General features: G+C 39.6%; 2 protein-coding genes across 2 annotated transcripts in view; one reads left to right on the top strand and one right to left on the bottom strand.

Annotated features, from left to right (window-relative positions):
* Window positions 1–9,231, top strand: part of MEIOB (meiosis specific with OB-fold) — a 40,402-nt gene extending 31,171 nt beyond the window's left edge. Inside the window, exons 13-15 of the mRNA XM_080682606.1 lie at window positions 1,622–1,805; window positions 2,543–2,629; window positions 8,847–9,231. Of these exons, the coding sequence (XP_080538732.1) occupies window positions 1,622–1,805; window positions 2,543–2,629; window positions 8,847–8,957 (382 nt within the window). The 3' untranslated portion in view covers window positions 8,958–9,231. The remainder of the gene's footprint in view (window positions 1–1,621; window positions 1,806–2,542; window positions 2,630–8,846) is intronic.
* Window positions 9,232–16,016: 6,785 nt separating this feature from the next.
* On the bottom strand, window positions 16,017–16,682 carry FAHD1 (fumarylacetoacetate hydrolase domain containing 1; the record flags this gene model as incomplete). Its single annotated transcript, XM_080682628.1, has 1 exon — window positions 16,017–16,682. One exon carries the CDS (start codon window positions 16,680–16,682, stop codon window positions 16,017–16,019), a length of 666 nt encoding a protein of 221 aa, XP_080538754.1.
* Between the last annotated feature and the right edge of the window lie 160 nt (window positions 16,683–16,842).

Raw genomic sequence — 16,842 nt, 5'->3', positions numbered from 1 at the left:
TCCCAGGGGCTCGCCTGGAACCGGGGTTCAGTGCAGTCAGAACTGGGTCCCAGTGCAGTCAGGAGCCTCCGACTCCCTTCCACTAGGGAAAGCCTGTGGCAACCTCCGCAGCCTTTGTGCGCACTGGCACGCGCGCGCTTTCAGTCCTCCGCCTTCCCCGGCTCCCGAGTCTCCGCCCGAGAGTCCAGACTCCCCCGCCCCGTAAGAGCGTTGGACCAGGGGCTCGCCCGGAACTTGGGTTCAGTGCAGTCAGAACTGGGGTTCAGTGCGGTCAGGGGCTTCCTTCCCCCTTCCGCCAGAGAAAGTCAGCCAGGCTCTCAGCCGCCCTTCCTCTCTGCGCGCACAAAGACCCTTTGCTGTACCTCCAATTCTCTGTGAGCTTTTCTCTTTCCTTCTAGTTGTAGAATTTTCACTCAGCCAGCTTTCCTGTGGTTCTGGATGGTGTCCGTTCTGTCTTTTAGTTGTAGTTTTGAAATTGTTGTGCGAGGCAGCAGTTTAGGTGCTTACCTATGCCGCCATCTTGGTTTCTCTCTTCCAGTTATTATTTTTTAAAATATATTTTATTGATACTTTACAGAGAGGAAGGGAAAGGGATAGAGAGCTAGAAACATCGATGAGAGAGAAACATCGATCAGCTGCCTCCTGCACACCTCCCACTGGGGATGTGTCCGCAACCAAGGTACATGCCCTTGACCGGAATCAAACCTGGGACCCTTCAGTCCGCAGGCCGACGCTCTATCCACTGATCCAAACCGGTTTCGGCAAGGCAGTTATTTTTTGAAAAATATTTTCACTAATTTAAATAATGTTTGTCTCATTTTTCCTACAGCTTTAGTATTGATATATGAAGAAAAGCATCTAACATTTACTTTAAATGTGATCTGTGGCTAGATAAGAAACCACTATCTTCAGATCACTCTCTTTGCTTGGGAAATTTGAATTAGTTCTTTCCAAATTGGCTGAAGTAAGACCTGCTTCAAAAATATGAAATAGCATGTAATTACCACTTAAAGAGAGGTGAATATATCACTAGTGGTACTAATAGCATTTAGGGTGTGAACTTGCCCAACCCTACGTTTTTTCTGTAGGTGTACAGAAAACCTAATAAGCACCATCAAGTGAGCATTTGTGGAACCTAGGCCTTCTAGTCACAAGACACCATTCCTGCCCTTAGAACACAGCCCCAGGGAGATAAGATGGACATGCCTGCAATAACAAGGAATAGGATGTGACAGAATTTAGTCAGTGCTAAAGTATAAATTCTGCAGCTGTTCAGAGAAGGGAAGGAGTGGAGGTTGTGTGTGTGTGTGGGAGGGGGAGCGGGCAAGAAAGGAAGGCCCTAGTAGGAAAATGAGCCTGGACAGGACCCAGCATAGGGGAAGGTAGGAAGCAGGACAATGAGCTTATCCCAGTTGCAGATGAATCACAAATACTAAAAAAGACTGAGAACACATGTGGAATTATTCCTTGTAATTTTATATGTTTGTCTTATATCCTGCGCAGTGCTGAGCACTCTGAAATTACTTACTCTGATTTAGACTTTTAAGTGATAATTCTGCTGGAAAGCAGATTTGTCACTTAGGCCCTTCACATTTTATCATTGTCCTTCCTTTCTTTTCAGTTCAAGCTGTGGTTACATTGTAAATGAAGCATCCAGCATTTGTACAACTTGCAACAAAGATTCTTCGAAGTTTAAATCCGCTTTTCTCAGCTTTGATATGCTAATTGATCTTACTGATCACACAGGTACCCTCCATTCCTGTAGTCTCACAGGAAGTGTTGCTGAGGAGACTTTGGGCTGTACGGTAAATAGCAAAAAAGAAACCATGTTTGGAAATATGTCCAAATTGGATTTTCTTCCTCCAAATTATAGGTTATTTTGGTGAACATTTGATAGCAATTAATTTATTAATAAAGAGGTTTGTGAAAAATCAATCTTGATTTAAATATACATTGCTTTCTTTAATGAACAAATAATTACATATTGTATACTGAAATCATAGCTAATATTATTAGGAATAATGACAGAGGCCCTGGACCATAGTGGCAAATAAACAAGACATTTATATAGTCAGATAACAATGGGTAAAACAACGCATTGAAGATGTCAATCAGTTATGAGGTAGCTCTTCCAGAAGGAGGGTTTGGCGATATTTCACACACTCAGCTGTAGAAAGTCAGCCACGAATATTCCCCATCTGCTGCTGTAGGACAGCAGCAGCAGATACTTAGAGATTAGATTGTACACTTGATAATAAGCACTTGTTTCTTATTGTTAAAACCAGTTCCTGAAGTTTACCATTAAACCTCAGTTCCAAGTGATTTCCAGTTTGTCAAGGGGAGTTTTCTGTGTTAACCCACCCAATTAGCTTCAGAGATACAGTTTAGAGCAGATATCTGGCCTTATCTCCTCCATAAAGAGAATTGAACTGTAATTACTGTGAATAATATTCCACTTCTAGTGAGAAAATTGATGTTTCACCTTGTTAAGATGAGTTATCTATATAAACTTTGGAAATACTTGTTTTATTTTTTAAACCAGGTAAATGAGTTTCTTGCAATGACAGATGAACAGAAAACAGCATTAAAGTGGCAATTTCTTTTGGAAAGAAGCAAAATTTATTTAAAAGTTAGTATATTTTATAGTACTATGTTATTCTATATATTCAAACAAAAGAAAATCCTAGAGTTTGACCAAATAAATAAGGAAATTTCTTATTTTAATGATACCCAATTCCCAGATGTGCAGAAGGATTTGTCTACTGTAGAAACAACGGAAGTAATCAGGTTTTTTCATATAGCATAAAGTAGTTACAAATGACACCAAATAAATAAGTCAACAAAGAAAATACCCAGTAATGTTAACTCCAAGACTAGGCACCTGGCTTTAGAGTCAAGATGGGTCTGCCCCATCCATAAAACCCATGTGGCAATCACCTCACTTCAGTGAGCGGGATATAATAGCGTATGGTTAAATGCTTAGATGCTGGAATGAGACAGACTCAAGTAAGAATTCCACTTCCACCATTCCTCAGCCTGTGTGACCCTGGGGAGGTTAACTAATTTCTCTAAGCCTCTAAAATTCTGTAATCCTAAAACTGGGATCAGACTCCTGCAGCACCAATAATACTACAGTGTTGGAGGGTCATAGAATCTTTGTGTTAAAGATGTAAAGGGAAGTGAGCCAAATTCCCCTTGTTTTGCAAATGAGAAAAATGGGACCAAGAAATGTTGCCACTAGCCCCAAGTCACAGGAGAGAAAGGGCTACTGCCTACATTATTACTCTCCTCCCATCATTCGCAAATGTTTTCTTCTTTACACTCTTAACAGTTTTGAAGCTCTTGTTTGAGTTAAATCTGTTTCTTACATTAAGAAAAATATAAAACATATTCATGAGCATGCATTTCATTAGCTGTAGTGATATCATCGCATGTCATGTAGCCTCAAGAAAACTACAGAGCGTTCTGATGAAAGAATGAGAATAGAAAAGGAAAATAGCATCTTAGTATTATTTAGAAAAACAGTTGTGATCTCATGGATACCCTGAGTCTTTGAGAATACTGCATCTCAGCCTCATAAGCAGGTTTTTACATGTTTTAGTGTCTTTCTTCCCTTGTGGCTTCAACTCTATCTGAATTAGGTTTCAGACATGGAGTCACCAATGTCTCACCAATATGTCTAGGACCTTGGCTCAAGGATTCTTCATTACTAGGCTGAAGGGGGGAAATTACAGTAATACACTGTATCTCTTCCACTATTTGATATAAATACTGACCATTAATAGATATAACTACTGCCTATTTCCAAATCAGAATATACTCAGATCCTTGACCAACTTTATTTTCCTCCAAATAGGAGATATCACTTGCTAATGAGTTTGATAAATTTAAATACATGGCAACTTATTTGTAATTTTCCACACTTGATTCAAATATAACAACAATTGCTCTCAAGCAAAGGGAGACGCTGTACCTTTCCAAAGACTATGTTAAAAAGTTGATTAAGTCAGATTTAACAAAAAATTTAAGCAGATAAAATGACTATATCACAAAATGTAGTAAAGATTATGAGAATCAAATACAATTTCATTTGTTATAAATAAGTTAAAATAGAACATTTAATTTTAAAAATAAGAACTTACATTGCTCTGCTATATATGATAAAAACATACTCTATATATGTTGAACACTATATATTTATCATATTTCAATTAAAAAACAATGACTAAATGGTTATCTTGGAGGGATTTCAAAGTGAGGTATTCATTTTATTTTATTTTTTAAAATTAAATCTTTATTGTTGAAAGTATTACATATGTCCCCTTTTTCCCCCTATTGAATCCTTCTAGCCTGCCCCCCCCACCCCTGGCCTTCACCACCCTACTGTCTGTGTGTATGGGTTATGCATATATGCATACAAGTTCTTTGGTTGATCTCTTCCCACCCACCGACTGCCTTCCCTCTGAGATCTCATAGTCTATTCTCTGACTAGCTTATTTTGCTTAGCATAATACTCTCCAGGTCCCTCTATGTTGTCTCAAAGGGTAAGAGATCCTTCTTTTTTACTGCTGCATAGTATTCCATGGTGTAAATGTACCACAGCTTTTTTATCTACTCATCTACTGATGGGCACTTGGGCTATTTCCAGATCTTAGCCATTTTAAATTGTGCTGCTATGAACTTTGGGGTGCATACATTCTTTCTGATTGTTGTTTCTGATTTCTTAGGATATACTGGTATTCCTAGAAGTGGGATCACTGGGTCAAATGGCAGTTCCATATTTAATTTTTTAAGGAAACTCCATACTGTTTTCCATAATGGCTGCACTAGTCTGCATTCTTACTAGCAGTGTACTAGGGCAGTGGTCGGCAAACTGCGGCTGTTGACTAATGAGTTTGCTGACCACTATACTAGGGTTTCCTTTTCTCCACAACCTTGCCAGCACTTGCCATTTGTTGATTTGTTGATGGTAGCCATTCTGACAGGTGTGAGGTGATACCTCATTGTCATTTTAATTTGCATCTCTCTGATCTCTGATGATCAGTGACTCTGAGCATTTTTTCATGTCTCTTGGCCATCTGTATGTTCGCTTTAGAGAAGTCTCTATTTAGGTCCTTTACCCATTTTTAAATGGGATTGTCTTCCTTTTTGTTAAGTTATATGAGTTCCTTATATATTTTGGATATTAACCCTTTATCAGATGTATCATTGCCAAATATGTTCTCCTATGCAGTGGGCTCCCTTTTCATTTTGTTGATGGTTTCTTTTGCTATACAGAAGTTTTTTATTTTGATGTAGTCCCATTTGTTTATTTTCTCCATAGTTTCCTCTGCCCTAGAAGATATACCCACAAACATATTATCTGAGATTTTGCTGCCTATGGTTTCTTCGAGGATTTTTAGTTTCAGGACTTACATTTAAATCTTTTATCCATTTTTAGTTTATTCTTGTGTATGGTGTAAGTTGGTGGTCTAGTTTCATTTTTTTGCATGTATCTGTCCAATTTTCCCAACACCATTAATTGAAGAGACTGCCTTGACTCCATTGTATGTTCTTGCCTCCTTTGCAAATATTAATTGAGCATAATGGCTTGGGTCAATTTCTGGAGTCTCTGTTCTGTTCCATTGATCTATATGCCTGTTCTTGTGCCAGTACAAGGCTGTTTTGATTACAGTGGCTTTGTAATATAACTTGATATCTGATATCCCTCCAACTTTGTTCTTCTTTCTCAAGATTGCTGCAGCTATTTGGGACCTTTTTTGTTTCATATAAATTTTTGGAGTATTTGTTCTAGATCTGTGAAATATGCTATTAGTATTTTAATAGGGATTGCATTGAATCTGTAGATGCTTTGGGTAGTATGGACATTTTAATGATGTTATTTCTACCAACCCATGAACACTGTATATTCTTCCACCAGTTTATATCTTTATCTCTTTTTTTTTAATGCCCTGTAGTTTTCTGAGTACAAATCTTTTACCTCCTTGGTTAGTTTATTCCTAAGTATCTTAATTTTTTTGTTGTTGCAATGGTAAATGCGATTGTTTGTTTAGTTTCTCTTTCTGAGAATTCATTATTGGTGTATAAAAGTGCCATTGATTTTTGGGTGTTGATTTGGTATCCTGCTACATTGCCAAATTCATTTATTAAATCTAGTAGGTTTTTTTTGGTGGAGTCTTTAGGGTTTTCTGTGTACAATATCATGTCATCTGCAAATAATAAGAGTTTTACTTCCTTCTTTTCAATTTGGATGCCTTTTATTTCTTCTTGTCTGATTGCTGTGGCTAGGACTTCCAGTATTATGTTGACTAAGAGTGGTGAAAGTAGACATCCCTGTCTTGTTCCTGTTCTTAGGGGAAATGGTTTTAGTTTTTGCCCATTGAGTATGATGTTTACTGTAGGTTTGTCATATATGGCCTTTATTATGTTGAGATATGATCCTTCTATTCCCACGTTACTGAGAGTTTTTGTTAAAAATGGGTGTTGGGCCCTAACCGGTTTGGCTCAGTGGATAGAGCATTGGCCTGCAGACTGAGGGGTCCAGATTCGATTCCGGTCAAGGGCATGTACCTTTGTTGCAGGCACAACCCCAGTAAGGGGGTGTGCAGGAGGCAGCTGATCAGTGTTTCTCTCTCATTGATGTTTCTAACTCTCCTTCCCTCTCCATAAAAAATCAGTAATATATATATATATTTTTTTAAAAAATGGGTGTTGGGTCTTGTCAAATGCTTTTTCTGCATCTCTTGATATGTTCATGTGATTTTTGTTTTTCATTTTGTTTATGTGGTATATCACATTTATACATTTGTGAATATTGTACCAGCCTTGCATTCCTGGAATAAATCTCACCTGATCATGTGTATGATCTTTTAATATATTGCTGGATCCGATTTGCTAATATTTTGTTGAAGATTTTAGCATCCCTGTTCAGTAGGGATATTGGCCTGTAATTCTCTTTCTTTGTAGTGTCTTTATCTGGTTTTGGAATTAGGATAATGCTGGCCTCATAAAAAGAGCCTGGAATAGTTCCGTCCTCTTGGATTTTTTGGAATAGTTTGAGGAGAATAGGTGTTAGTTCTTCTTTGAAGAACTGGGGCTTTTGTTTACCAGGAGTTTTTCCTTTTCTTTTTTTATTTTACTGCTTCTATTTCATCAATTGTTATTAGCCTATTCAGGTTTTCTGATTTTTCCTGATTCAGTTTTAGGAGATTGTATTTTTCTAGGAATTTGTCCATTTCATCCTCATTATCCAGCTTATTGGCATATAGTTGCTCATAGTATTTTCTTACAATCCTTTGTATTTCTGTGGTGTCAGTTGTTACTTCTCTGCTCTTGTCCTGATTTTATTTATTTGGGTCCTCTTTCTTTGTTTCTTGATGAGTCTGGATAACAGTTTATCAATCTTATCTATCTTTTCAAAGAACCAGCTCTTGGTTTATTGATTATTTTTATTCTCTATGTCATTTATTTCTGCTCTAATCTTTATTATTTTCTTCCACTTACTCTGGTCTTTTCTTGTTGTTCTTTTTCTAATTCTTTAAGTTATAGGGTTAAATAATTTATTATTAATTTTCTTGTTTTTTTGAGGTAGACTTGTAGTGCTATGAACTTCCCTCTCAGGACTCTTTTTGCTGTGTCCCAGAGATTTGGGGTTGTTGTGTATTCATTTTCATTTTTTTCCAGGAAGTTTTTTATTTCTTTCTTGATCTGATTGGTAACTCATTCATTGTTTAATAACATGCTATTTAGCCTCTATGTGTTTGAATGTTTTTGAGTGGTTTTTTTATTTGTTTTTTTTTTTTTAATCCTTACAAGAGGTTATTTTTTCCATTGATTTTTAGAGAGAGTGGAAGGGAGAGGGAGAGACAGAGAGAAACACCAATGTGAGAGAGACACATCAATTGGTTGTCTCACACATGCCGCTGACCAGGGCTGGGAGCCTTAAACTGAGGTATATGCCCTTGACTGGAATCGAACCGGAACCCTTCAGTCCACAGGCCACCGCTCTATCCGCTGAGCCAAACTGGCTAGGGCTTGAGTGTTTTTACTGTAGTTGATTTCTTTTTTCTTTTCTTTTTTTTACATATTTTTATTGATTTCGGAAAAGAAAGGAGAGGGAGAGAGAGATAGGAACATCAACGATGACAGAGAATCATTAATTGGTTGCCTTCTGCATGCCCCACACTGGGGATCGAGCCACAACCCAGGCATGTGACCTTGACCGGAATCAAACCTGGGACCCTTCAGTGCCCAGGCCAACTTTCCAACCACTGAGTCACACTGGCCAGGGCTATGCCCATTTATCTTTACTGCCCATATAAAAGTCTTCCACAGTGTTTCCTGACATTATTACATTTTTCCTATTAACCTTTGAAATTAAAATGGGCTAGCTTATGTGTCCTTCCACTCTATATTAAATAAAACATTGGTGAAAGTGCTTTGTTAATTGTAAAAATTAAGACATTGTTATTAGTAAACTTCATCATCATATTCCTATAGTCTAACAGATTATGTTACTACTCCAGGTTAATGTCGATCACAACTGGTAGCTTAAACACATTTTAAGCCCTATTTTCCTATGTGTTGGGTTTGAAATCCCAACTTTCCTACCAAAGAGAAATGTCATGAAAAAAATGACATGGATTTTTACAAAAGCCAGATGTATAATTTCTCTACTGAACTTGAGACTTGAACTCTTTTGTCTTAGAACTTTAATCAACATGTTAACAGCTGTAAGCAAAACTCATTGTGGTTCTCTATTGCATTCTCTGTTTTGGTAATTCGTTTTCAACTTTATATACACAGTGGTCTTTAAAACTAACTTTCTCTCTCTTTTCTCCCTACAGGTGTTTTTGTCAGCCAGAGCAAGGGGTAGATTGAGAATCAGTGTGATCTCATGTAAGCTTGTAGATCCTGTTGAGGCAAGTAGGAACTTGTCTGGACAGGGAAATATTTAAACCAGATATCATTATAAACTCTGGAAAAGAATATGAGTTTTAACTCCCTTAATGTGGAAAATGAGTTGAAAATTATGGATAAAATTGTACTTTGTTCAAATGTGATAAAAATGTTTCTATAAATGGTTGTTTCCTCCTGGAGTTGGTTTGGGGGTAAATCTTAAATATCTATCTCACGTGAGCTCAATTCTTAGAAGGCCATTTCTACCAGCTTGGCCTTCTCTCTTCCCAAGGTGGAAAATGTTTGCATGAGTAATAAACAAATTTAACCTTTCCCTCAGATTTATTTCTTTTCTTAAGCCCCTTTCTTCCTTATTTTATTTCCCTGAGAAAGATCAGAACCTCTAAAAACAACTTACCTAGAGTTTGCCAATGGTTCAGTCTGCTTTCCTGGAGCTGCAAGGGTACAAATGAGGGGCCTGGTGGGAACAGCAGAAGTCTGTGGGCAATATTGTACAACTGCTTGAAACCCCATGGAGCTTTGCAAATCCCCTGCCTGCTCTGATGATACATTGGAGCTACCCAATGCTTCTGAAGGCTTGCTGACGAAGGGTTGACATGAGTCTAAATCAACTGTGGGGAAACTGACTTAAAAAGTTATATGTGTGATGCCTTGACTCAGGAACTTAGAAGGGTGGGAGGCCTGCTTGGATAGAAGGACAACAGCCTCCCTTCTACCTCAGTCATCCTTGTAGGAGCCCCAAAGCGCTCTCCTCAGCACCATACTATGCCGAGTTGCTTCAGGGCACAGACCCACCAACATGGTTAGCATTGATCTACAGTATGGGAGGTTTGGCCAACATTTTTGGGTCTGGTACTTCTGAAGGCTACATTTCACCCACCATAGGAGTGAGAGAAAAAGAAAAGAAAAAGTATATGGAACTCTCTTATAAAGTTGGTTTTGGGAAATAAACTTTCCTTGTCAATAATATTTCCTTGTCAGTAATGTTTTGTCTGGCTTTTATCATAGGCAGCCATAGAGGAGGGATATGAGTTGACCGCCAGTGTGCCAAATTATGGTAATAAGTAATGAAGGATTTGACCTAGTTGTGCAAACAGCAAGTGTGCCCAATGAGAGTTTCCTTTCTTTCTCCCTTGGGTTGTGAAATGGGTGTGTTAAGCAAGGCGAATCAGGAGGGTAGACAGGGAAGGAAAGAGGGAAAGTGGTGGAGGGTCAAGGACAATGCCCTGCCCATGGGGAAGAGGGGGGAGGGTGTCAGGTTGGGGAGGAGAGAGAAGTGAAGGCATCCACTAGCAGCCACATTCAAATCTTTTGTTAGTTAAGCAAGAGTACGTGTTCAAGAGCACAGGAGACGAGGAAGGATGCGTGGCCCAGATGGTGCCAGGAGCTGCTGTGCCAGGCTTCCTGGCGCCCTGACCTCTAGCAGCAGGTCCCAAAGTACCAATGCTTGGGCCAAGGGTGCCTCAACCAACTGTCTGGGCTCCTACAGTTCATGGACCTCAGTTGCTCTGGCTCTTTTACTACTTGGCTTTAACTGTATTATTACAGGCATTCTTGAACTACTTGTGCAGCAACCAGTGTTCTGCAACTATACAGCCCTAGCAGGGTGGCAGAGGGCTCTGACTGACCTCCTCCACTGCTACTTTGGTGCCTTCTCAGTGTGACATTTAACTAGTAGGAAATCCCATGCCCATCACTGGAATAACACCCAATAGTTTATTCCTTGGGATAAGTTTATAGACATTAATAGCTAACCTTATTAAGTGCTTTGTATGTGACTGATATTGTAATAAGCCCTTTACTTATAGTGTCTGATTTATTCAAGTACTGCTAGTTTACCCATTTCACAAGTGGGATACGAAGGCCCAGCTAGAAGAGTTAGAATTGGAGGTGGCTTCGTGGGCAAGCTCTGTGGCTGCAGGCTTAAACCCATTTGCTGCTCCCAGGATCATCTCCAGCTTTGAGCTTCTTTCTTTGCAGTTCCCCTTTTGTAAATAATGACAATAATACCAACTTCTCTTGGCAACTGTAAAGACTGATTAAGTTAATATAGGTATAGTGCTTAGATTTCTGCACTTAGTGCATTACCAATAATTATCAGTTATTATAAATGTTGAGATATAGCAATTTCATTGGCACTCATATTTGGCTATTAATATTTTTGTTGTATGAATTCTATTATTTTATAGTTTGAATTTTTCTAGTACATTATTACAATTACTTTATCTTTAAAATATATGGTTTTAGCATATTTGAATTAATTGTATTGAAAGGAAATATAAAACTTACCTGAAACCAAAGATATTACCAACATTTATACCACAATTGTGCCCCATAGTCTTGTTAAAAAAAAAAAAGTGGGCCCAGCTGGCATGGCTCAGTGGTTGAGCATTGACCTATGAAACAGAAGGTCACAGTTGGATTCCCCATCAGGGCACATGCCCAGGTTGTGGGCTCAATCCCCAATGTGGGACTTGCAGGAGGCAATCAATCAATGATTCTCTCTCATCATTGATGTTTCTATCTCTCTCTCTCCCTCTCCCTTCCTCGCCGAAATCAATAAATATATATAGAGATATTTTAAAAGTGGGTACAAACATGGAAAGATGTCAGGTTCACTTTTTGAAAGTGGACATACAGAAGGCCAAGAGACATATGAAAAAATGCTCAAAGTCACTAATTATCGGATACAAATCAAAACGACAATGAGGTACCATCTCATACCTGTCAGAATGGCTATCATCAGCCAATCAACAAGTGCTGGTGAGGATGTGGAGAAAAAGGAACCTTTGTACACTGGTGGTGGGAATGCAGACTGGTGCACTGTGGAAAACAGTATGGAGTTTCCTCAAAAAGTTAAAAATGAAACTCCCATTTGACCCAGTAATCCCACTTCTGGGAATATATCCCAAGAAATCAGAAACACCAATCAGAAAGAATATATGCACTCCTATGTTCATAGCAGCACAATTTACAATAGCTAAGATTTGGAAACAGCCTAAGTGCCCATCCGCAGATGAGTGGATTAAAAAACTGTTGTACATCTACACAATGGAATACTACACTGCTGAAAAAAAGAACTTTTACCATTTACCAAAGTATGGATGGACCTGGAGAGCATTATGCTAAGCGAAATAAGCCAGTCGGAGAAAGATTTAAAAAAATGTATTGATTTGAGAGAGAGATGACTTGTTTTTCCACTCATTCTGCATTCATTGGGTGATCTTGTATGTGCCCTGACTGGGGATCAAACCCACAACCTTAGCATATTGGGGCCTAAAAGGTATTTTTTTTTTTTCTATTTTAAACCCTCACTTGAGGATATGTTTTTATCAATTTTTCAGAGGGAGCGAGAGAAAGAGAGAGAGAGAGAGAGAGAGAGAGAGAGAGAGAGAGAGACACCGACCAGGGATTAAACCCACAACCTAGGTATGTACCCTGAGTGGGAATCAAACCCACAACCTTTTGGTTTATGAGACTATGTTCCAACCAACTGAGCCAGCCAGAGCCAGTGCCTAAAAGGTATTCTTAAAAACTCTTGTCAAGTACAGATTAGTGCAGTCAAACCTCCTTTCTCCAATGCTTCCCACGGCAAACAATTCAGTTCTCCAAGCAGTTCACAGAAATACTAGTAGTGTCTCTAACCAAACTTCCATTCACCTGACAACCCTTTCATGCTGATACTTCAGCATGACAAAAAGCTTCTCAGGCAACAAGCAAAGGAGAAAATGCTTTTGTTGGCAAAATCGATTAGCTCAATTTTAAAACATAGAGGCCATCAAGAATGGGAGTGTTGCTAAGGGTTCAAAAGAAACAATGATCACAGGTAACTGAAGACGTAGAAAAAATAGTTGATTTGAATAAATGGAAAGCACTTAGCCAGTTTGGAGACAGTGATATATGAACAAGCAAAGATACTACATGCTGACCTGAAAGACACTCCTGGAATGAGTGCTGAAGGTGATTCATTTAAGGCTAGTAGTGGGTAGTTCAGTAAATTTAAGAAAAGAAGTGTTTATTTATAGATTAAACAGTACATTAGACATGTACTGTATATAAGAAAGGTTAAATAATTTGGAGGTCTGGAATGGATTATTCAATTTACATTATTTCTAATGAGAAAAAATGATTCAGTTTTTGAACAAATGGCTTCTCAAACAGCCTTCTGGATGAATTAAGTTAGAGAACTAAGATATATATATGTATGTACAGGGTGGGGCAAAGTTGGTTTAGTTGTTCATATGGGAAATAATACAATAATTAATAATAAAACAAAAATAAATTGTTTTGTGTACTCACAACTGTAAGCCTACTTTTGCCCACCTAATGTATGTGTGTGTGTATACTAGTATATATGTATACACACACACACACACATCCTATATAATAAAAGGCTAATATGCAAATTGTCACCTTGACCAGGAGTTCAACCAGGGGGCAGAGTCAGCCGGCCAACCAACCATGGCCCATGCCCACCCCGCCCCCCGCTGGCCCTGCCCCTGATCAGCCCTCCCCGCCGCCCCCCCTTCCCCCCGCATTGGGGGCAGGGCCAGCTGGCCAACTTCTGGTGTCCCCTCCCCCTGGCCAGCGGCCGATGGACCCTGATCAGGCGGGCTGGCCAGACCCCACCCATGCACAAATTTGTGCATAGGGTCTCTAGTATACACACACACACATACACACACGTATATACATGTGTGTGTGTATATATATATATATATATATATATATATATATACACACACACACAGATACATATATATAGTTTGTTATATTAAGACTTTCAACTTTTTATTAGGGTTAAATTTATGCAAAATAAAAAGTTGGTGGGAAATGTACCTTCTAGGTGCTAGAATTATTGTATTTTATCAATATCAGAATTTGTGGGAATTGGTGAGTCTCTCAGTTTTTGATTCTTGCAGCCAAGGACTTTGTGTGTGACACCTGCAATGCTATTATCAGCTGTCTGTGACAAAGCTAATGAACCACTGTGATGAACAATGACCTCAGGGGCAGCGTACATTTTCTGGGTGCTGGCTTATGCCAACCAAGGGAGCTATATGTGAACATGGCTCCGGCCTCATATCTTTAGTTTTCTTTCAAGTCTAAGTTTGATAAAATTGTCTCAGCTGAACCTTGTATCTGCTAACTGGACCAATACACTTTCAATATGAGCACACCCTTGATTCAACTCTTTTCCTTATGGGAACCTAGCCAAAGGAAATAATAAATGTACTGATTCTGCTAGCAAATAATTAGAAACAATATCAATGGTTAAAAATGAAGGACTAACTTCAGAATCTTATGCAGTCACTGAAAATAGTATTGCAGAAATGTGCAGACTAACATGGATAGACACAATATATGGTGAAAAAAACTAGGTTATAAAATTGTGTGGTATGAACAAATAATAAACATTACAATTACATCTAGATTTAGAAAACTGTACATCAAATACTTAACTTTGGCTGTTTCTGAGCAGATGAAATTTTGAGTGGGGTTTTTTTCTTATCCATATTTTCTAACTCTTCTGTAATAAACATGTATTGCTTAAGCAATTAAAAAAGAAACTTGATAAAAAGGTAGCATGATATTTAATAAATCCACTTATGGGACTTCCTTATAGTAAATTATAATCTAAATGTGGGGGCTGCATAATACCTAAACATTTGAATCTTTTTGTATATCTATTTAAAAGACGCATCCTGCATTCGTTCAGGTTCTGGTCTTGGGATGTCTGGGTTACATCTGGGCCTGTCACTCAGCTGAGTGACTGTAGAACCAGGCTAGCTTAACCTCTAAATCTGTATTTTCATCTGTATAACAGGGATGGTAGTAATACCAACATCACAGCTTTGTTGAGGGTTAAATAAAATATAGACAACTCTTGGCACACAGCACCTCGCAATACTAAGGCTCAATGTTAACTATTATTAAATTAGGTATGCGAAGCTTTCAAGGGCCAGCAGTATCTTCTGTTTACACTATAGTAGGAGACACTGCCTAAGCCTAAAATGCCTCCACCAGCAGTCTGATAGCTATGCTGTGCATCTTGCCTACCCTTTTTTTTGGAGAAGGGAGCAGGTTAAAGCAAAAGTAGCACTCCTAGGCCACTTAACTTCCCTGAAGCCTGCTTATTTCTGTTCAGGAGGTAGAGATGCTGATGAACTCTGTTAATAAAGCACAGTGCTCACCAGGCCAAAGGTAGTGTGACCAAGGTCTGAAGTCCTTTAATAAGGAAGCATCCCTCCTAGCCACTATTGGGGGAAAGATTTTTAGCCCACACAAAACCCAGCATATTTATTTAAAAACAGTTTCAAAATTATCTCTTTTAAAATATATATTTTTGTTTATTTTAGAGAGGGAGAGGGATAGAAACATTGGTAAGTTGCCTTCTGCACGCCCCCCTACTGGAGATCACACTCAACCACTGAGCTACATCAGCCAGGCTCAAAATTATCTCTTAAACTCAGAATCTATAAGCCAGGGTACAAATGAGTGAGGTTGTCATTCATTAACTTATTAAAAGTTTAAATTAAAATATGTGGAGTAGTGTTTTTCACACTTTTCATAAGAATCACATGGAGTGCTGGAGATTAATTCTGCTAATTAATACAGTGGGCCCAATATGGGCCAGTAATTTGGAAATATTTTTTCACAAATACCTCCAGATGATTACCATGATCAAAGAAATGTGGGAAACATTCATTTGTAACATGCTTTTCAACTCCCTTTGCAGATTTTAATTACTGAACTACTGATCCCAGAATGACTCACTGAAGTCTTTTCCAGTCCAGTTTTAGGAACGTCTTCTGAACATTTCATGCCTCATGGGAGACATCACAAATACTTTCTTCTGTTTGTTTCCTAGAAGACAGACAGGCATTCCTTTCTCCTTTCCATTTATGATCGGTTGTTCTAGATCATGTTTTTCTTGGAGTTCGTATCTTCCCTGAGTTGAGGCACAGCAACCCAATAAAATCATCTTTATATTTTGATTTCTTTTTAAAGGACTGTCGCTTTTAATAACCTTTGCTTGCTTCTGTCCAACTCCCTTCTCTTCTGAAACTTAAGAAATTGAGATGCTTTGTACAGACTCAATATTCTGGCTTTTCCACCTTAAATCTCATACTGACGACCCCGTGTATGCCCGCTTGGATCTCATCGTTTATTTTAACAGGGCCAACTCCCTTCGGCGTCCCGGTCAAGATAATATCTCCTTCTTCCAAGGCCATTATCTTAGAAACGTAGCTGATGATGTAGGGGATGGTAAAGATCATGGAAGATGTCTCACCCTCCTGCCGTAGTTCTCCATTGACCTTGAGCCAGAGCTTCAGGTTGTGAGGGTCGGGGACCTTCTCTTTGGGCACGAACGCGCTGACGGGGCAGGAGGTGGTGAAGCTCTTGGCCAGGGTCCAGGGTAGCCCCTTCTTCTTGCATTCATCCTGCACGTCCCTGGCGGTCATGTCCAGGCACAGGGCATAGCCGGCCACGTAGTCCATGGCCTCGGCCTCCGGGACGGCGCGGCCTCGTTTGCCCATCACCACGCCCAGCTCGAGCTCGTGGTGCAGGTTGCGGCTGTAGGCGGGCATGAGGATGGGCGAGCCCTCGGGAGCATAGGCGGTGGACGGCTTCAGGAAGAGCACGGGCTCGCTAAGCACCGCGCTCCCCATCTCCTTGGCGTGGTCGGCGTAGTTCCTGCCCACGCACACGATATTCTTACCCCACTCCCAGAAGCGGGACAGCGGCCTGGAAACCGCCATGGCTCCAGCTAGGCGCCCCTAGAGTCACGTGGATTCGGCCGGGACGGGTCCCCTGACGCCTACGGCTACCTCGAGAGGACGAACTGTCTCCGAGCGCAATCCCGTCCGCGACCGCCCGTTCGGCTTTGTGCTCCACCGGGTGCGCCGAGTCACGGAGCTC

The sequence above is a fragment of the Plecotus auritus genome (genome assembly GCF_963455305.1).
Source record: "Plecotus auritus genome assembly, chromosome: 7".
In the NCBI taxonomy this organism is placed as follows: domain Eukaryota; kingdom Metazoa; phylum Chordata; class Mammalia; order Chiroptera; family Vespertilionidae; genus Plecotus; species Plecotus auritus.
This window is presented reverse-complemented; position numbering and strand designations above follow the sequence as displayed.